The sequence below is a fragment of the Phoca vitulina genome, unplaced genomic scaffold (assembly GCF_004348235.1).
Source record: "Phoca vitulina isolate PV1807 unplaced genomic scaffold, GSC_HSeal_1.0 scaffold49, whole genome shotgun sequence".
NCBI lineage: Eukaryota > Metazoa > Chordata > Mammalia > Carnivora > Phocidae > Phoca > Phoca vitulina.
This window is the reverse complement of record NW_022589752.1, coordinates 148,533-170,241: the sequence shown is the minus strand read 5'-3', so window position 1 is coordinate 170,241 and position 21,709 is coordinate 148,533. Positions and strand designations below refer to the sequence as shown.

Genomic DNA, 21,709 nt, shown 5'->3' with positions numbered 1-21,709 from the left:
AGGAAAATATAGATCAATAAACTACAAAGTACATGTTTGAAAGTGAAGGGTAAGTCCAAATTCAAAAACCTACACTGGTAAAAATTCATTAAAAAATATGTGTTGGGGAACCTCAGGCTTATACTCCAAATTTGAAAATAGGAGTGACCCTATTTCTATGCCATCACACTCACCTATAATTAGCAGGCCAGGAGAGGAGTTTGGGGTAAATGTGGTATCTAGACAAAGTAAAAGCTGAGGGAAAGTAGTTGGCATACAAATAAGGGGAGGACAAAGAGAAGCTAAAATGGAGCTTGAGCATATGAAATAGTGGTAAGATGACCTCCCCACGGAAAGACTGTACGTGAAGAAGTGTAAGGGGAAATGATTCATTTACCATTAGGTCTCAACCAATATAGGATTGACAATTTTTTTTTGAATTTTACGTTTTTATTCCTGAAATAGCATATCCATAGTATTTATGAACACTCTAAGGCTACTTGGTGACTATTTCTATCAAGGTTGAAGGCCTCAACTGGGAAAAAGAAGCAGCAAATTAACTAACAATGTTTAATTTTGCATTTCAATGCCCACATCTAATCATTCTTTTTTTTTTTGAGTAAAGAATTTCTCTTCTCCTTTTCGCCCTTTAGCAAATAAAAACGTGTTTGCATTTGCCCTAGTGTATTTGAACTTGAAACACATAGTCTAACAAACAAGGATGTCCTAAGATCTCTGGGCAAGCTACATAGTTGCAAATAAAACAGAGCTTTAAGAATAGAAATGTGGATTAAGAAGTCATAAAATAAATAAGTCATGAAAATGGAAAGTACAGCATAGGGAATATAGTCAGTAATATTATAATAATGTTGTATGGTGATTACACTTATGGTGAGAGAACTGAGTAATGTATAGAATTGTTGAATTCATCCTTATGTTGTACGCCTGAAACCAATATAACATTTTATGTCAACTATACTTCATAATATAATAATAAAAATATGTAATATAATAATAAAAAATTTAAGCTCCACTAAAAAAAAAAGAATAGAAATGTGAATAAGGCAAAAATAAATGTGTGCCATCAGAACCCGATAGCATAGCTCCTTGATAAGATGAAGGTGAAGGAAATAAGTCTACAGAAGAAATTATTTGAAAATTTTGCCTTTTTATGGATAGTGAATGTGAATAAAGCTTATATATATTTAAATATGTGGCTAAGATGTGACTCATACATTTTAAAGAAAAAAATTTTAGTTGTTCTTGCAATTTTTTTCCTCTAAATTTGTTTTCCTCAACAAATAGTTTTGACAGTTCATAACATTTTCTGGAATTTGGAGAAATATTTAGGCATACTTGATGTTGGCATCAATTTATGTAGCCTCAGATTCATTATTGATTGGGTAAGTGAATCACGTCTGTCCTGGTCCTTTCTGGAAGTCTCTGCATGCAGGATTTACAGATCATCTTCATATCCCATGCCATTCTCAGCACCTACCATCTGAGTTGTGATTGAACGTCCTTATTGTTCTTTGTTCAAGTGACAGTGTTAAGTTTCTTTAAATTTTCTATAGTCACAAAGTCTTTTCTTAGAGATGAAGTTCTTAAAGACAATCAGTTTATGTAGGCTCATGTGAAAATTGTTTGCATGTAATAATTACATGTTGGGAGTTATATTAGCTCTACCCTTTTATGAATTAATGAATCCTGTTGGTACTTATATAACAGTACCAACATTTGCATTTTGTGTCTCATCTCTTAAAATGCAGTTTACCAAAAAGTATATTTTGAGTGGTTCAGGCTTAAAGAAAAATTTGCAGATGGCAAATATTACCTTTTGGCCATAGATGGTGACTCTTGATAAAATTTATCATTTAAAGTCTAAATTACTGAAACAATTTAAGAGATTCAATTGCTGTCGAACCCTATATCCTGATGAATTGAAATAACTTTTGAAAAACTGAAGTAAAAATAGGCCTTTTAAAAAAAAATATACAAGTAATAAAGTCACTAGAAAATAGAGCTGAAGATTGGTGCCAGGATCTGTGTTGGCTGTGGGATTTCACATGGCATTTCTTGAGTTGTTTCCTCACCTATAGCTCATGGACAGAGTATTACTCAAGAAATTGATTCAGACTGCTTTCATATTCTCATACAAGATGATTGCTTAGAGCCAGCACAAGATATCCTGCCTAAGTTTACTGAAGCTCTTCTTCCCCTTGGTCCTCCCTATTCCTCCTGCCTAGTTGCTGCATCTCAAACCTTTCCTTTTGAATGCCTATTACTCTCCCCTTGCATGCAGTGCTCTTAACTTAGGGCCTTGGCTCTAACTCTACTCTTTGCCTAAAATGTTCTTCTCTATAATAGCTGCTGGCCTAATTTCTTCACCCTTTTATGTACTTACTCAAATACTACCTTTTCAATGAGCCCTGGGCTTTTTTTTTTTTTTTTTTTTTAGGATTTTATTTATTTATTTGAGAGAGAGACAGAGGTAGTGAGAGAGAGCACAAGCAGGGAGGAGAGGGAGAAACAAGCTCCCTGCTGAGCTGGGAGCCTGATGTGGGGCTCGATCCCAGGACCTCGGGATCATGACCTGAGCCGAAGGCAGACGCTTAACCGACTGAGCCACCCAGGCACTCCCAGCCCTAGTCTTTGAACTGCTGCTACAACCTGCCGTTTGCCCCCAAGCTAAGTAATATTTTATCCCCGCTGAACAGATGAGCTAATTGAGCCTTAGACAGGTTGAGTTAACTAGTTCAGTTTAAGTTGTTCCTAATTTTTCACCATTATAATGCTTCCATAAATATCCTAATACACATATCTTTTGGCACTCTTATTTCCCCAAACAATTTCCTAGATGTAGACACGCTGATCCAAAAATGTGCATATATTCCAAGAGTGTACATATTTTTTGGCTCTGTGTTTTAATAGTCATGACAGCAATGCCAGAGGGGAAAATGAAAGAGCACACGAAAATTTGTATGTGAGTCATTGGGCTTGACTTTAGGATTGGGCCAAGCATCCCCCCTCAAAACCTATCACCTCTTTTCTCTTGTCAAAACGTACCTTGTTGGGTACCTTCCAAGGTAAGTGGCTCTTAAACTTGAAAGACTCACTCATAATTTCCACAGTGGCTGTTAGTTGGACATACCCTAGCCCCCATCTTGGAGCAGTGTAAGAGAAGGGGTAAAAAGTAACTACAGTTGCTGAGGGTGTGTGTCCTGACAATGGCTGTTGGAACCAACATTGACACTTCAGTGTAGATAGAGCTTTAGGCCAAGTTCTGCTTTATTCCGATCATCTCTTCAGATTTCCTTGAAATGTTTGTATTTCTTGGCTGCCGCCAACCTGCTGCTCTATGAAATGCACCCAGAAAAGGCTTTAAAATATGCATGAATTGAACCAAATAGTAATTATTTGTTAGTGTCCTTTAAAAATTTTCTTTTAGAAAATTAAATAAACCCTTGTGCTTGATAAATCCTAAATGCTAATTTAAAAATAAGAACGCATTTCCATGCCTTCATCACTTACAATGAAATACTAACCTGAATGATAAATGGAAACTTTTCTTTTTAACAGTTGGTGGCATCTATACTGTGATTCAGACAAAGGCCAAAACCACAGCAGACGAATGGGGAGACAATTATTTTCTGATTGGCCCATATTTTGAGCATAATATGAAGACTCAGGTGGAACAGTGTGAACCTATAAATGATGCTGTTAGAAGGGCAGTGGACACAATGAATAAACATGGCTGCCAGGTAAGGGACAGACTGACACTTCACTCAGCAACACTAGTAACCTGTTATGGGAGAACAGACCACCATTTATATGAACTCACAGGAGACTATCTACTTAGGGAAAAGGAGCAGGTTTGTGAGAAAGATGATGAATTTGATTGTAAATAGGTTACATTTGAGGCACCTTGTGAAAACCATTGGGAAATGTCTAATAGGATAATAGGTTTGGAGCTCAGCAGAAGATAGAGGATAAAGATGTTTGGGGGAAAGTCATTTGTGTTTAAATTGTAGTTGACATTATAAGTGTTGATAACAGTGTTAAGCAGAAGTTTATAGACTAAGAGCAAATGTTTTGAGCCAAACCTTTGGGAATGTCAACATGTTAGAACATCTACATTAAACAAAACAAAACAAAACAAAACTCAGAGGTTACACAAGTACAAATACAGCTAGTGATGTAGAACCAAGGGTGTGCAAATCCTAATCCTCAGAACCTGTGAATATGTTAGCTTATATAACAAAAGGATTTTGTAGATTTGGATCATGAGGTGGGGAGATTATCCTGGATTATCTAGGTGGGCCCAATGTAATCACTGGGGTCCTTATAAAAGAGAGGCAGTAGAGTTAGAATTAGAAAGAAGATGTGCCAATGGAAGCAGAGGTTGGTCTGGTGAGCTTTGAAGATGGAGGAAGAGGCCACAAGCCGAGGAATGCAGGTTACCTCTAGAAGCTGGAAAAGACCAGGAAACAGATTTCCCTAGAGCCTACAGATGGACTGTGACTCTGCCAACATGTTGATTTTAACCCCAAAGACCCATTTCAGATTACTGACTCCCAAACCTGAAAGATCACAAATTTGTGTTCTTTAAGCCACTAGGTTTGTGGCTTAATCTGTTGCCATCACAATAGCAATAGGTCAAAACAAGGGAGGAGAGAGTTTCTAGTATGAAGGAGGGATTAAGTCAATGAAAGAATTTAACCAAGGTCAGTTGGGTTTAGCAATATTCAGGTCATTCATGGTAATCTTGCCAAATACAGCCTCAAGGGAGAAGGGGGTTAAATCAGATTGAGGAATGAGTGAATGGTGAGGAAAAGAGTCCAGAAGTTGTGGCATAGAAGTTTCTTCTATGAAGAAAAAGGATAATTAAGTATGATTGTGTGACTGACTGAATTAATGGTTGAATTGATGGACAGTTGTGTCTGAAATGGGTAGGAAAGGAAGCAAAGCCAGAAAGGAGGTGATGATGTAGGAAAAAATGGAAAGTTCCAGAAACTGGAGGTCTTGATGAGAAAGAATGGAATATATATGCTGGGAGAAACAGAGTGAGGGAAGTGGAGGTATAAATGTTGTAGTCAAGTAACAAAATGCTCAGGCTGAATATTTCAGAGAAGGAACAGTTTGGGTTTTGACAAGGATAACAATGCAGCCATGAGCTTGTGTAGCTGGAATGCCATGGACATGAAGTTCTTTGAAGTCAATAAAGTCAGAAAAATATGAGGCTAAGTGTGTAGGATAAAAACTTGGATTTTGAAGTTGCCCAGAAAAAGGTGGAAAAGTAGCCAGATGATTAATAGAACAAGGAAACGTAGTGTATTTGGATAACATAAATTTCAAAAATGTCTTTATACACAAATAATAAGTTTCAGTGTGATTTTAAAAAATCCAAACTTCGTTCATACTCATCCCAGGAATATAGTTTCTGGGGGTGAAAAAATTAAAGGCCCTCATGGAGATGTCCATGTGAGTAGCAGGGTCTACAAGGTCTATGCAAGGCTTAAGATGCAGAAGATTTAAATGAAGGGAACTTGAGGTCCCAGAGGGCAACAGGGAAATCTATCATAGTGACTGTAGCATAGAGAACATAGGAAAGTGAAAGAGGGATGCATGTTGTACTATTGGGATGAAAGAGTGAGACTTTGGAAGGGGCTTGCATTTGAAGCTCTCATGAAAGAAGAGGGAGATGAAAAGCATAATGGTCTGACTGGTCTCAAGGTTCTAAATGGATTTCTGATGTAAGATGTTTCCATGTCAGAGCCAAGAACTCACTGAAAGTCAAAACAAGCTAGCTTACATTCTCTAGTGATCTCAGCTCACTGTATCATATGTCATATATTAGGCAGTCAGTAACTATTCATTGAATGAATACATAAATCAATGAAAGTCCTAAAGAGAAAACAATTGAAAAGGAAAACTCAGTCTGAAAAGGGAAGAGTACCATGATAAATACTAATTACAATGGAAGCAACCAACAGATAATGGGAGTCTTTCAGAGTTGTCCAAGGCTAGATGGGAGAGATATCACCATGCATTTCTGAGTCCTGTGGAAGAGAATGATGATCAAATGGGCTTTCAGGCTTCCCAAATTCAACCTTGGGTAGAGTCACAGTGTCAATAACTAAGCAACGTGGACATATTCAGTTTATTAGCGAGGTCTGGATACCCTATGAGAGGCTCTCAGCTTTTGCCAACTTCCAAGAAGTGTTTGAAGTAAATTTATGGAGTTGCATACCATGTAATTGGAAAATAAACCTAAAATAAAAGTCAAGACAAAAGAGTGATAAATTACTATAGAAAAATAAAGGCCAAAAAGAAAGTTGAAATTTGGATATACAAGTGATTATATAACTACAATTTGGAAAAAATGAGATAGCTAATACATTAAAACTTGTACAAGATAAAACAGGAATAAAAGAATTCAATTGGAAGAATGTAACAGGATTAGACTTTGAGCTGCTAGATTAAAGAGATAAAGTATCTTGGGCAATATATTTAGTTAAGACACCTGGCAGCAACCATGTTGGGAAACACGTTGTGTCACCTTTTTTTTTTTTTTTTGATAGGAGGAATGAGAGAAATCATATACATCTGTTTACAGAAACAAATTTTTCTAGTGTAAAATATTATAGGAAGTCCTGTTGCATAAAGTAAAATAAATGACACTATAAACATTATATCCAACTACAAATTAAAGATACAGAGCAGTTCATCTTATGACTCTATCATAAAAACATAGACCATGATATTAAATCCGAAAACCATGAGCTCAAGTTCACAGGAGGGGAATGAGAAACAGAAGGACAGAGATTGGGGCAGCTGGGTGGCTCAGTAGGCTAAGCAACCGCCTTTGGCTCAGGTCATGATCCCGGGGTCCTGGGATCAAGTCCCGTGTCGGGCTCCCTGCTCAGCCAGGAGCCTGCTTCTTCCTCTCCCTCTGCCCCCTGCTTGTGCTCTCTCTCTCTCATTCTCTCACTCTTTCTCTCAAAAAAAAAAAAAAAAAAAAGGATGGAGATTACATTATCTAGATACTTTATTTTTAAATGACCAAATTTAATGAAGGATAAAAACTTGGAGGTTCAGATGAAGGGATGCAAGCCCATTCCATGTTCAGGCTCAAATATCAGATGCTTTGTGTTACCACTACAGTTTCCTATATAGCTTGGATAGTCTGCTGTTGAGTTCTAAATAAAGTTTAAATATTCTAAGCACAAATACCGTTTTCTCCCTTGCATTACCTGGTATTACTGCAAAGCTCTGTGTTCTTTATATGGCAGGTGCACTTTGGAAGATGGCTGATAGAAGGAAGTCCTTACGTGGTGCTCTTTGACATAGGCTATTCTGCTTGGAACCTGGACAGGTGGAAGGGTGACCTCTGGGAAGCATGCAGTGTCGGCATACCTTACCATGACCGAGAAGCCAACGATATGCTAATATTCGGATCTTTAACTGCCTGGTTCTTAAAAGAGGTACAGTTTATTGTATAGTCATGCAACAGAGGAGGAGCATAATTGTGCTCTGTGCTCAGCAATGGTCCCATGATTTTTAGATTACACTAAATGAGATGGTGCCATCATGATTGTCCTAATACATTTCAAAAGAACCTGAGAAGGGGCGTCTGGGTGGCTCAGTCGTTAAGCGTCTGCCTTCGGCTCAGGTCATGGTCCCAGGGTCCTGGGATCGAGCCCCGCATCGGGCTCCCTGCTCGGCGGGAAGCCTGCTTCTCCCTCTCCCACTCCCCCTGCCTGTGTTCCCTCTCTCGCTGTGTCTCTCTCTGTCAAATAAATAAATAAAATCTTAAAAAAAAAAAAAAAAGAATCTGAGAAAATGTTCAGCCTTCCTCTAACTAAATCCTAGCTTTCAGAACAGGTTAACAATTATGCTTATTAATATATACCTCATGTCAGATTTAAATAGGATGATGTGTATCAAACAACCAATTATATTGCCTGATACTAGATGGTAATATATATACAGGTAAAAAAGCAGTATACGTCATGCACTATGTACCTGAATTCTAGACTTATGGCAGTAGAAAATAGCTTGAAATACTTGGTTTTGTTTATGCATGAGTACTTGGGCAACTGCAGTGGTTTTTAGATATTTTCATCATTTTTCTAAGGGCTGAAGTGATCTCGGCAGTTGCTGAGGATCTGTAGCAGTGAAATATGCCCCCCAAAAAACAACCCCCCAAACCCCAAAATACCCCAAGAGCATTAGATATCAATCCTTGTGAAATGAACCAAGCCTGCACTCTCAGTTCTCAAAGGAGGATTTCTTTGCATTCCTTGCATTACCTCAAAATGATTATGCCTAACTTAAAAATCAGACAGTGAAGGAAGAGCATCCTTAGCAAAGTGGGGGGGGGTAGTCTAAGGACAAATCACAGAACTGTATGTTGGCAGCGCATCCCCTTGACCAGGCTTACTTACTGATAGAGTCGTATTCCAATAGCCATGAAAGGCTGCCTTGAAGTGAAGGGGAAGGTGGAGGGACAGTCCCATTGCTTTGTGTTGGCGACAGAATTAGGAGAACAGGGTGAGGGTGCTGACGAGATCTGACCTAATGACAATAAGCAGTCTTGTTTTAGCATCCGTTGGTGGAACCAATTCTTCCTCAGCAAACTGCCTCCCTGAGCCAGGGCCCTCAGGGCTGAGGCCAGCCTCTGTGTGTGTGTGTGTGTGTGTGTGTGTGCGCGCGTGTGTGTGTGCGCGCGCGCGCGCGCCCCCCACCCTGCGTGCCCCTGCGCTCGCGCTTTCATCCTTTCTGTTAAACGAAATTAGAGAGGAGAGAAGCAAGAAAGTGAAAGCCCCAGTGTTCTCTAAAGTAAAGCTATTACAGAAACAGAAATTTTCTTTGATTCAAAGGGTAAATAAAGACATTGACAAAAATCCAAGGCTGCTGGGCAAGCCCTGTTTCTGCAGTCACCTCTTGGCTGCCACCAATCTGTGCACCTGTTAATTACCATGAGGAGCTTTTTTTGAAGAACGAGTACTTTAAACTACAAAGGTCCTAGCCTAAGTCAGTGGTTCTCAAAGAGTATTTCCATGGACCACCACCAGCAGCATCGCCTGCAAACTTGTAAGACATGCAAACTCTTGTCCCTAGCCCAGAATTAGATTACCCGGTGATGGGGACCCTGGTATCTGCCCATGACCAGACTTCCAGGTGACGCTGATGTCCTCCAAGTGTGAGAACTGCCTCGATTTCCCAGTCCTCTGCTCAGGCTCCTTGAATGCACGTGTTTTGCATGATCAATTCTACTCCCGCATTGAGGAAACAGGCAGTCATAAGGGGAGTGGAATGTAAATATTAAATTTCTGTGAGGGTGAAACAAGGTAACTTTAAGGCAAGGAAACTGAGGCCCTGCCTAGCTTTAGAACTAGACTGGGATTAGACCTGGGTCCTCAGCATGTTACTAAATTAGGATTTGCTTCCAAGCAAGTTATTCACCTCCTTCTGTCCAGTTCCATATTCTTAAAATAATGTTAAAGTGCTTTTGGCTCCAATTACAGAAGATCCAAATAAGACTGACTTAAAACATGAAGTCATGGATTGTTTATTTCAAAAGAAGCTTGTAAGTGGGTAGTCCCCATTGATTCAGCTGCTCAGTGATATCTTCAAGGATATTATTGCTATTATTCATTCATCCATTTGATGAATATTTATGGAGTGCCTACTGTGCATTTGTTCTGAGGCCCCTCTGTAGATACAAAAGTAAATCTGATCCATTCCTGAAAGGGAGGATTATGCCATACAAATATATGGGCTTTATGAACACGCAACTAAGTCCTATAAAACAATTCTGCTTGCTAAATCTGCATGCTTCATGCTTACCTCTCTAGATTTTGCTAAAATTTACAGGCACGAACGATAACTTTCCTTAAGCTGTGGGCCATGATCAAGATCAAGCTTTACCAACAACTGTTCTAAATGCTTCTTTTCTGATGTAGGTGACAGATCATGCGGATGGGAAACATGTCATTGCCCAATTCCATGAATGGCAGGCGGGAACTGGACTGATCCTTTCTCGAGCTCGGAAACTTCCCATCGCTACGATATTTACCACTCACGCCACACTGCTTGGGAGGTATCTCTGTGCAGCAAACATTGATTTCTACAACCATCTCGATAAGGTAAATAGTTCTCCCTCCTTCCCCGCCTCACCACCTTTCTTTTCTGATCCTTGAAGCTGAAGGATGAGAAGTATTGATCTTTACATTTCATCTGCCAGCCAGATGGCAGAAATGCCCTTTTAACTAATCAATATTCATGACAAAGCCTCCCCTGAGGTGACAGAGAGTTGCTGCCGTTTAACTTTGTCAGAGTGCAGTAGAGCATAGTGGTGACAGGCCGGATGCGTGTCTGCTTTGGAGCAATAGATCCAAGATCCCAAGAGGCATAGCAGGTGTGAGAGGGTTGGAGTCCTGTGCATCCTGAAGCTGAAGAAACACTGTGAGGATGCTGGGTCCACACACCGCCCTGAGCGGCAGCTACGGACCAAACCTTCTAGGCATACAACTTGCCCTGTGTGGCTCCCTCTCTCCTTCAAGTGAACAAATGGTCAGATTTCTCCCGTAACTCCATGAGGTGTAGGTGGAGTCGGTGTGGGGGTCGAGTAAGACAGCTATTTAAAACAGGGATGTGGGTCCTTGGGGGCCAAACATTTGGGTTTCCTTATCTTAGAAGACTGCCCAACTCTATGACCAAAGACATTCAGTTTTGACTTTTTCTTTTATTTGTTGACAGTTAAATCAGATTAATAAAAATATATCGTTTATATCATCATGTCAGTAATACCAACAAAGCATTTGAGTACCAGAAAGTCAGGGTTTTACAGATTTGGTATCTATACTGCCAATCAAATCAACCTAGCATCTTAGGGTTCCATTTACTGTCAGGAAAATTAGGAAGTTGGAAAGTTGATTTCTAAAGACTTTCCCAGTTTAAAAAAGTTCTAGGATTCTAGAAACAGAATATGTGTATGTGTGTGTGTGTGAGAGAGAGAGAGAGAGAGAGTGTTTGTAATACATGAACATTTAGATAATGATAGTGGAAAGCTGTCCTACAATTCTGAAGACCCTTTTCAGTGCAGGAAAGTTCTTTCTGACAAATTTTAACATTTGCAAAGCAGTGTGTGGTCCTAAAGAGAGCTTTCCTGTAAAAAGGTCAGCCTAACCTAAAGGTCAAACTGTAAACATAAGATGTACCTTTAAAATAAAGTCACTGAGGAATTCAGAAATCAGATCAAGGAAATTTCCTAATGGTATATGATAATGGTAGACTAATAAGGGCAAACTAGTGATCTGTGATAGCTCAGCAACCTTGTTTCCCAGAAAAGAGCAGACTTTGATTTTTGTGAAAGAGAAAATATTGGAGAGGCATATCAAATATTTTACTTCAGAATATCTAAGACCATTATATAGTAACAATTAATAAAAACAACTAATAAAATTCATCAGACATTAATAGTTGTTTTTAAGTAACAAACAATTATAGCGTATAGTTACATATTACAATTTTATTCTTTGGATAAAATGTCAGTATTTATATCGTACTATCCTCAAAATGCATCTCTCCAGCTTAAAGCTCTTCACTGATTGAAATATGTGAGCTTAGTCAGCCCCAGCCCATCTTTCTAGTAAAATATCCTGCCCAGCAGAGTGACTAGTAGATCACAAGTAGTTAAGAACTAGATTTTGCATGAAACTCATAATCATTTTTCACAGAAAAGGCCCCCGTAATCATTTTCTTTCTTTTTTTTTTGGTTAAGATTTTATTTATTTATTTGACAGAGAGAGACACAGCGAGAGAGGGAACATAAGCAGGGGGAGTGATGCGGGGCTTGATCCCAGGATCAAGCAGGGAACCTGATGCGGGGCTTGATCCCAGGATCCTAGGATCATGACCTGAGCCGAAGGCAGACGCTTAACGACTGAGTCACCCAGGCACTTCCCCCCGTCATCATTTTCTACAGCAGATCCCTCCACTCTATGCTCACAGTAGGTTTAGAATCTGGATGTTATATAATAACAACAAGTTATAAGCATGAAAAGTTTTTAAAAGTTCAACATAAGAAATGAGTCATAATTTAGTCTTTGATGCAACACCCGGAGTCAGTTGTTAATGTGGGGGTAATGTGGGGGTAACGCTCTGGCTAATGTGGGGGTAATGCTCTGGCTCAGGCAAATAAACATAGGGGAAGAATAGGAACAAGAATAAAAGTATCCGACTTTTATAAAAATAGAAAGAGTAGAATTATTTTACTCAAATTCTAATTGCCGACTGAAAACATGTTTGGTTAATAGCCAATTCACAGGACTTTGATGTTGGTTTAAGTTTTTAGTTAGATTTGTTAACTAAAATAGCATTTCAACCATTTTCAACCAGCGTATAAATCTTCTGAGACTCTCCAAGAAGCTATTTTTTAAAGATTTTATTTATTTATTTATTATTTATTTATTTATTTATTTATTGAGAGAGAAAGAGAGAGTGAGAGTGCAAGCAGGGGGAGGGACAGAGGGGAAGCCGAGTCCCTGCTGAGCTAGGAGACCAATGAGGAGCTCAAAGCAGGGCTCCATGAGGGGCTCCATACAGGACCTCCACACAGGGCTCAATCCCACAGCCCTGAGATCCTGACCTGAGCCGAAACCAACAATTGGACCCTTGACTGACTGAGCCACCCAGGCGCCCCTTCAAGAAGATATTTCCAAATTCATTCTATGGGCCCAGCCATTGATTGATTTTCCCCTCAACCATAATGGTTACATAAATACTGCTTTAATAAAAAAAAGAAGGCCATTGATTTTCTTATGCTTTGGCCTCTTCTTCCTTGATGGCATCAGGGTTTCCTGGGTGGAAATGTAAGGACAATGCTGTCTGGGATGAAAAAACTGTGAAAGAACCCATAGACAATTGCTTGATGGATTTTAACTCTTTCATCTGACCAAGTTTTGAGCTCATAACCTTTAGTCATAGGGTAATCCTCCTCTGTCACTGGATTGTGCTTTATTGACTAATATATACTTTGCCTCATTTTTGTTCTTTTGTACACGTTTTCCTGAATCCAATAAAAAGTAATGAGATACGTGAAAATGTAGGAAAGTAAGATCCATTGTCAAAATAAGCAGGGCCAGATATGTCCTAGATGTTGGAATTACTGGACAGAGATTTTATAGTTTTTTTTTTTAAGGTTTTATTTATTCATTTGAGAGAGAGAGAGCGAGGGAGCGCACAAACGGGGGTGGGGAGGGGCAGAGGGAGAGGCAGACTCCCCACTGAGCAGGGAGCCAGATGGGGCTCCATCCCAGGACCCTGAGATCATGACCTGAGCCGAAGGCAGATGGTTAACCAACTGAGCCAGCCAGGCGCCCCCCAGACAGAGATTTTTAACAGACTATCACATACATGTGGGAAAGCGGACAACCTGTATAAACACTTAGGGCTGCTGTAAACCACAGGTGTGGCCATGCATACAGCACGCCTGGGAAGTAAGGGGCCCCATGAAACCAGGAAAAGGCACATGCCCGTCTTCATGGAGACTTTTCACGGGTTCTCCAGGCCTCTGCTGTCCCCCCCTTAAATATCTTCATACTTGGTTTTCTCATTTAGAAATCCCGTCTTCTTATCTCTAAATGTCCAGATGTTAAACGTCATCCCATATATGAAATCTTATTACTCTCTGCAATAACCACAACAGCAATAGTAGTAACAATAGCTAAAGTTACAGTGCCAGGCACTTTTCTAAACATCTGACGTGTGTTATCTCATTTAATCTTCACAAAAGTTCAGTAACATAGGAAACATTTCATACTTTTTCCAGAGATATCTTTCCTAAGTATAGGCTGCCTTTACCATATGTTTAAACGAACCCTTTCAGTGTTTTCCATTGTATGTAGGACAAAGGCCAACTTTCTAGCTTTGTCTATCATCTTATTATCCTATATCCAATGCTATAGTCGCACCAGATGTGATTTCCTGCACATGCTATTTGACTTAATATACGTGTTCTTTAGAGCAGCTAATTTTTCAATCCAAATAGCCTTTCCCCAAATTAAACTTTCATGTCCCAGTCCAAATGCCATTTTATTCATCCAATCAATTTGGAGGTACAAAAGTTAATAAATCATGGTCCTTGCCCTTGAAAATCTCACACTCTGGAGGTGATACCAACAATACGAGCACTTGCATAGTATGAGATACGTTTCCCTATTCTCAGCCAGTGAATCAGTCCCTCTCTGACCCTATGCCTTCCTCAGGCACTTACTCATTTCTGCCTAATTTTATCCTGTTTTCTCACTAATTTATAAGCTCTTTGAAGGCCACAGAAACAAATGTTGGTTGAATGAGAGATTTGGTTGAATAAATGAGACCAGCCAAATAAAGCTTTTAGGAAAACTTCAGCTGATCCAAGAATACCATATAGAGCCCTGCTTCAAACATTTTCAGAGAAATATTACAACTATTACAGTCAAGAAAGAATGCTCTAGGACTTTGTTGTAATCTTTAGAATCATCTAATGAGTCTTTTTCAGTATTTTCCTCTATATGGCTCAGTAATTATCGGGACTGACTTGTTAGTGGAGCTGGAGTCTAAAGGACATAAAAGCAGGAGAGTGCACAAGCTTGGAGTCAGACTGATTTGGGATCAGTTCGGGGTGCTAAGACACTTAATAGGAATGTGATCCTGGGCAGGTGTCCTAACTTCTACAAGCTTCAATTTTCCCCTCCATGAACTGAAGACAAAATACAAGCCTCAGTGGTTTATGAGGATTAAATATGATATGTGCTTAGAAGAGAGCCCGATGCATAGTGTTGAGCTTCTAATAATCTTTATTATGGAAAGCATCCAGCTAATATAATGCCAAAACTTTATATACTTTTCTCATTTAAACACTGCTAGTTTCATCTGCAGCTATGTGAGAGAGAACAATATTCAGCAACTAAGCAAAATGGCAAAAGCCCACAACTGTGGCCAACTAATTAATTGGTGCTTGGCATGTTGGTTTTTAAAGTTTTTTTTTTAAAGTTAAGATACCCAGAATAATGGATGATTGCACAATCTAACACACCATCCAATTAAAGTAACTGTACACCCCCTTGAAATTATACATTTGTGAGAGTTATACAACCCTGGAAAAGCATTTGTCTCTTCTCTTTGTCGGGTATCTTTTAAGTTAATTAGGGGTGATAATAATTATCCTTATTTTCAGTATTGAGTTTAATGTCAGTTTTGTTTCTTTGTTTATGGAGAAAATATGATAAGGACCATGGGGAAAGGAATTAGCTCAATATTTGTAAGATGTAAGGTGAGTAAATATAATTAAAATACCAAAAAATTATGAATTCTAGTAATTATAGCAAAGTAGAAAAATTTACTTAGGGGATTAAATAGCAGTTTAGAAGCAGAAATGAAGTGAACAATACCTTTTTTTAAAAGATTTTATTTATTTATCTGCCAGAGAGAGCATGGGAGAGAGAGAGAGAGCACAAGCAGGGGGAGTGGCAGGCAAAGGGAGAAGCAGGCTCCCCACTGAGCAAGGAGCCTGATGTGGAATCCGATCCTGGAACCCTGGGATCATGACCCAATCCCAAGGCAGACGTTTAACTGACTGAGCCACCCAGGCGTCCCTGAACAATACATTTTAAAGCATGAGTAGCAGGGGGGAGGAGCAAGATGGCGGAGGAGTAGGAGACCTAAATTTCTTCTGGTCCCAGGAATTCAGCTAGATAGGGATCAAACCATTCTGAACACCTACGAACTCAACAGGAGATCGAAGAAAAGAATAGCAGCAACTCTCTGAACAGAAAAGCGACCACCTTCTGGAAGGTAGGATGGGCGGAGAAGTGAATCCGAGGCGATATTCGGGAAGAAAGATGGCGGGGCAGGGGGCCTCTGTCAGCTGCTACTGGCAAGTGATAGAGCAGCAGAGCACAAAATCGGAACTTTTAGAAGTCTCGCTCTGCTGAGGGACGTCGCTCCAGTGGCTAAGTGGGGGGTGGAACCCTCGCTGGGACTGTGTGGTCTCAGGACCCTCGGGGTCACAGAAAGACCGGGGGTCCCTGAGTGTGGCAGAGCTCCCGGGTATCAGCAGGGAAGCCGGCTGCAGAGACAGAGGCGAGGCGCGGGCTCTCAGCTCGGGGTTGCCATAAACCATGATCCTCGGCACAGTCAGGCCACTGTTCCTCCAGCAGGGACCCAACAAGCGGCAGATCCGGGGAGACTCCCCTTCCTCCCCCGGGAGGAGCCGCACGGGAGCGCACCGCAGGGATCTGCTGGGTTTGGAGACTCCACACGGGGTCTTGTGCCAGAGATAGAAACTCTTGGTCACAGGCCGGGTGAGCATGAAGTGCGGCCGGAGACTGGGGAGGAGTGACTCACTGCTTTTCTCTGGGGGCGCACTGAGGAGTGGGGCCCTGAGTTCTCGGCTCCTCTGGGCAGAGATTGGGAGGCCGCCATTTTCACTCTCGGCCTCCAGAGCTGTGCGGAAACCTTGCAGGGAACAAAAGCTCCCGAGAGCAAACCCGAGCAGATTACTTAGCCCCGACTGGGCAAGGGCGGGGCAATTCCACCTCCGGCAAAGACATTTGGGAACCACAGCAACAGGCCCCTCCCCCAGAAGATCAGCAAGAACAGCCAGCCAAGGCCAAGTTTACCGATCAATGAGAACGGCAGAACTCCAGCGCTAGGGGAATACTGCACATAGAATCCATGGCTTTTGCCCCCCTGATTCTTTAGTCTTTCAAAGTTAATTTTTTAAATTTTCTTTTTCTATTTTTAAAAAATTTTTCTTTTCCCCTTTTTCAACCAACATCTTATCAATCCCTTTTTTAAAAAATCTTTTTTATTTTTCATTTTTAGAGTCATATTCTATCACTTCATTGTAGTTAACCTTATTTTTGGTATATATATATATATATATAAGTTGTTCTCTCTTTAAAATTTTGGGATACAGTTTCTTCTAACAGACCAGAATATACCCTAAATCTCTAGTGTATGGCTTGTTCTAGTCTCCTGCTTGATCACAGTCTCTTCCCTCCCTTTTTAAAAAAAACTCTCTTCTTTCTTTTTTCAACCAACTTCTTATCAATTCCTTTTATAAAATCTTTCATAATTTTCATCTTTACAGTCATATTGCATCCCTTCATCGTATTTACCCTTATTTTTGTACATATATAAGTTTTTCTTTCTTTAAAATTTTGGGAGGCAGTTTCATCTAACAGACCAAAATATGCCCAAAATCTAGTGTGTGGCACTGATCTATGCACCAGCCAGATCATATTTGATCATATTCTTTTTTTTTTTAATCTTTTTCCTTTCTTTCTTTTTCTTTTTTCTTTCTTTCCCTTTCTTTTCCCCCGGTTTCAGGTCTCTTCTGATTTGTTTAGTGTATATTTTTCTGGGGTCGTTGTTACCCTGTTAGCATTTGGTTCTCTCATTCATCTATCCTCCTCTGGACAAAATGACAGGATGGAAAAAATCATATCAAAAAAAGAACAATAGGTAGTACCAACTGCCAGGGACCTAATCAATACGGACATTAGTAAGATGTCAGAACTAGAGTTCAAAATGATGATTTTAAAGATACTAGAGGGCTTGAAAAAAAGCATGGAAGATATTAGAGAAACCCTTTCTGGAGAAATAAAAGAACTAAAATCTAACCAAGTTGAAATCAAAAAGGCTATTAATGAGGTGCAATAAAAAATGGAGGCTCTAACTGCTGGGATAAATGAGGCAGAAGACAGAATCAGTGATATAGAAGACCAAATGATGGAAAATAAGGAAGCTGAGAAAAAGAGAGATAAACAACTACTGGATAATGAGGGCAGAATTCGAGAGATAAGTGATACCATAAGATGAAACAATATTAGAATAATTGGGATCCCAGAAGAAGAAGAAAGAGAGAGAGGGGCAGAAGGTATATTGGAGCAAATTATACCAGAGAACTTCCCTAATTTCGGGAAGGAAACAGGCATCAAAATCCAGGAGGCACAGAGAACCCCCCTCAAAATCAATAAAAATAGGTCAACACCCCGACATCTAATAGTAAAACTTACGAGTCTCAGAGATAATGAGAAAATCCTGAAAGCAGCTCAGGAGAAGAGATATGTAACCTACAATGGTAGAAACATTAGATTGACAACAGACCTATCCACAGAGACCTGGCAGGCCAGAAAGGACTGGCAGGATATATTCAGAGCACTAAATGAGAAAAATAGGCAGCTAAGAATACTATATCCAGCTAGGTTGTCATTGAAAATAGAAGGAGAGATAAAAAGCTTCCAGGACAAACAAAAACTAAAGGAATTTGCAAACACAAAACCAGCCCTACAAGAAATATTGAAAGGGGTCCTCTAAGCAAAGAGAGAGCCTAAAAGTAACATAGACCAGAAAGGAACACAGACAATATACAGTAATAGTCACCTTACAGGCAATACAATGGCACTAAATTCATATCTTTCGATAGTTACCCTGAATGTAAATGGGCTAAATGCCCCAATCAAAAGACACAGGGTATCAGATTGGATAAAAAAAAATAAGACCCACTGATATGCTGTCTGCAAGACTCATTTTAGACCCAAAGACACCCCCAGATTGAAAGTAAGGGGGTGGAAAACCATTTACCATGCTAATGGACACCAAAAGAAAGCTGGGGTGGCAATCCTTATATCAGACAAAGTAGATTTTAAACCAAAGACTATAATAAGAGATGAGGAAGGACACTATATCCTACTTAAAGGGTCTATCCAACAGGAAGATCTAACAATTGTAAGTATCCATGCCCCTAACATGGGAGCAGCCAATTATATAAGCCAATTAATAACAAAATCAAAGAAACACATCGACAACGATACAATAATAGTAGGGGACTTTAACACCCCCCTCACTGAAATAGATCATCGAAGCAAAAGATCAACAAGGAAATAAAGACTTTAAATGACACATTGGACCAAATGGACTTCAGAGATATATTCAGAACATTCCATCCCAAAGCAGAATACACATTCTCCTCCAGTGCCCATGGAACATTCTCCAGAATAGATCACATCCTAGGTCACAAGTCAGGTCTCAATGGGTACGAAAAGATTTGGATCATTCCCTGCATATTTTCAGACCACAATGCTTTGAAACTAGAACTCAATCACAAGAGGAAAGTCGGAAAGAACTCAAATACATGGAGGCTAAAGAGCATCCTACTAAAGAATGAATGAGTCAACCAGGAAATTAAAGAAGAATTAAAAATATTCATGGAAACCAATGAAAATGAAAACACAACTGTTCAAAATCTCTGGGATGCAGCAAAGGCAGTCCTAAGAGGAAAGTATATAGCAATACAAGCCTTTCTCAAGAAACAAGAAAGGTCTCAAATACACTACCTAACCCTACACATAAAGGAGCTGGAGAAAGAACAGCAAATAAAGCCTAAACCCAGCAGGAGAAGAGAAATAATAAAGAACAGAGCAGAAATCAAAAGAAGAGTAGAACAGTAGACAAAAGAAACTAGGAGCTGGTTCTTTGAAAGAATTAATACGATTGATAAACCCCTGGCCAGACTTATCAAAAAGAAAAGAGAAAGGAACCAAATAAATAAAATCATGAATGAAAGAGGAGAGATCACAGTCAACACCAAAGAAATACAAACAATTATAAGAACATATTATGAGCAACTATATGCCAGCAAATTAGATAATCTGGAAGAAATGGATGCATTCCTAGAGATGTATCAACTACCAAAACTGAACCAGGAAGAAATAGAATACCTGAACAGACCTATAACCAGTAAGGAAATTGAAGCAGTAATCAAAATCTCCCAACAAACAAAAGCCTGGGCCAGATGGCTTCCCAGGGGAATTCTACCAAACATTTAAAGAAGAATAAATACCTATTCTTCTGAAATTGTTCCAAAAAATAGAGATGGAAGGGAAACTTCCAAACTCGTTTTATAAGGCCACCATTACCTTGATCCCAAAACCAGACAAAGACCCCATCAAAAAGGAGAATTACAGACCAATATCCTTGATGAACATGGATGCAAAAATTCTCACCAAAATACTAGCCAATAGGATGCAACAGTACATTAAAAGGATTATTCACCATGACCAAGTGGAATTTATCCCTGGGCTGCAAGGTTGGTTCAACATTCGCAAATCAATCAACGTGATACAATACATTAATAAAAGAAAGAACAAGAACCATATGATCCTCTCAATAGATGCAGAAAAAGCATTTGACAAAGTACAGCATCCTTTCTTGATTAAAACCCTTCAGAGTGTAGGGATAGAGGGTACACACCTCAATGTCATAAAAGCCATCTATGAAAAACCCACAGCGAATATCATTCTCAATGGGGAAAAACTGAGAGATTTCCCCCTAAGCTCAGGAACGTGGCAGGGATGTCCACTATCACCACTGCTAGTCAACATAGTACTAGAAGTCCTAGCCACAGCAATCAGACAACATAAAGAAATAAAAGGCATCCGAATTGGCAAAGAAGAAGTCAAACTCTTACTCTTTGCAGATGATATGATACTTTATGTGGAAAACCCAAAAGACTCCACCCCAAAACTGCTAGAACTCATACAGGAATTCAGTAAAGTGGCAGGATATAAAATCAATGCACAGAAATCAGTTGCATTTATATACACCAACAACAAGACAGAAGAAAGAGAAATTAAGGAGTCAATCCCATTCACAATTGCACCCAAAACCTTAAGATACCTAGGAATAAATCTAACCAAAGAGGCAAAGAATCTGTACTCAGAAAACTATAAAATACTCATGAAAGAAATTGAGGAAGACACAAAGAAGTGGAAAAATGTTCCATGCTCATGGATTGGAAGAACAAATATTGTGAAGATGTGAATGCTACCTAGAGCAATCTACACATTTAATGCAATCTCTATCAAAATACCATCCACTTTTTTCAAAGAAATGGAACAAATAATCCTAAAATTTGTATGGAACCAGAAAAGACCCCGAATAGCCAGAGGAGTGTTGAAAAAGCAAAGCAAAGCCGGTGGCATCACAATTCCAGACTTCAAGCTCTATTACAAAGCTGTCATCATCAGGACAGTATGGTACTGGCACAAAAACAGACACATAGATCAATGGAACAGAATAGAGAGCCCAGAAATGGACCTTCAACTCTATGGTCAACTAATCTTCGACAAAGCAGGAAAGAATGTCTGATGGAAAAAAGACAGTCTCTTCAACAAATGGTGTTGGGAAAATTGGACAGCCACATGCAGAAGAATGAAACTGGACCATTTCCTTACACCACACACAAAAATAGACTCCAAATGGTTGAAAGACCTCAATGTGAGACAGGAGTCCATCAAAATCCTAAAGGAGAACACAGGCAGCAACCTCTTCGACCTCAGCCGCAGCAACTTCTTCCTAGAAACATCGCCAAAGGCAAGAGAAGGAAGGGCAAAAATGAACTATTGGGACTTCATCAAGATAAAAAGCTTTTTCACAGCAAAAGAAACAGTCAACAAAACCAAAAGACAACCGACAGAATGGGAGAAGATATTTGCAAATGACATATCAGATAAAGGGCTAGTATCCAAAATCTATAAAGAACTTGTCAAACTCAACACCCAAAGAACAAATGATCCAATCAAGAAACAGGCAGAAGATATGAACAGACATTTTTCCAAAGAAGACATCCAAATGGCCAACAGACACATGAAAAAGTGCTCAACATCACTCGTCA

General features: G+C 39.6%; 1 protein-coding gene across 2 annotated transcripts in view; it reads left to right on the top strand.

The window, feature by feature from the left end:
• Positions 1–21,709, top strand: part of GYS2 (glycogen synthase 2) — a 61,185-nt gene that overhangs the window by 6,607 nt on the left and 32,869 nt on the right. The window contains exons 2-4 of one of the 2 annotated variants that reach the window (XM_032432810.1): positions 3,559–3,740; positions 7,272–7,463; positions 9,948–10,130. In XM_032432810.1, the coding sequence (XP_032288701.1) occupies positions 3,559–3,740; positions 7,272–7,463; positions 9,948–10,130 (557 nt within the window). The remainder of the gene's footprint in view (positions 1–3,558; positions 3,741–7,271; positions 7,464–9,947; positions 10,131–21,709) is intronic. The other variant, XM_032432811.1, reaches the window with a different exon arrangement.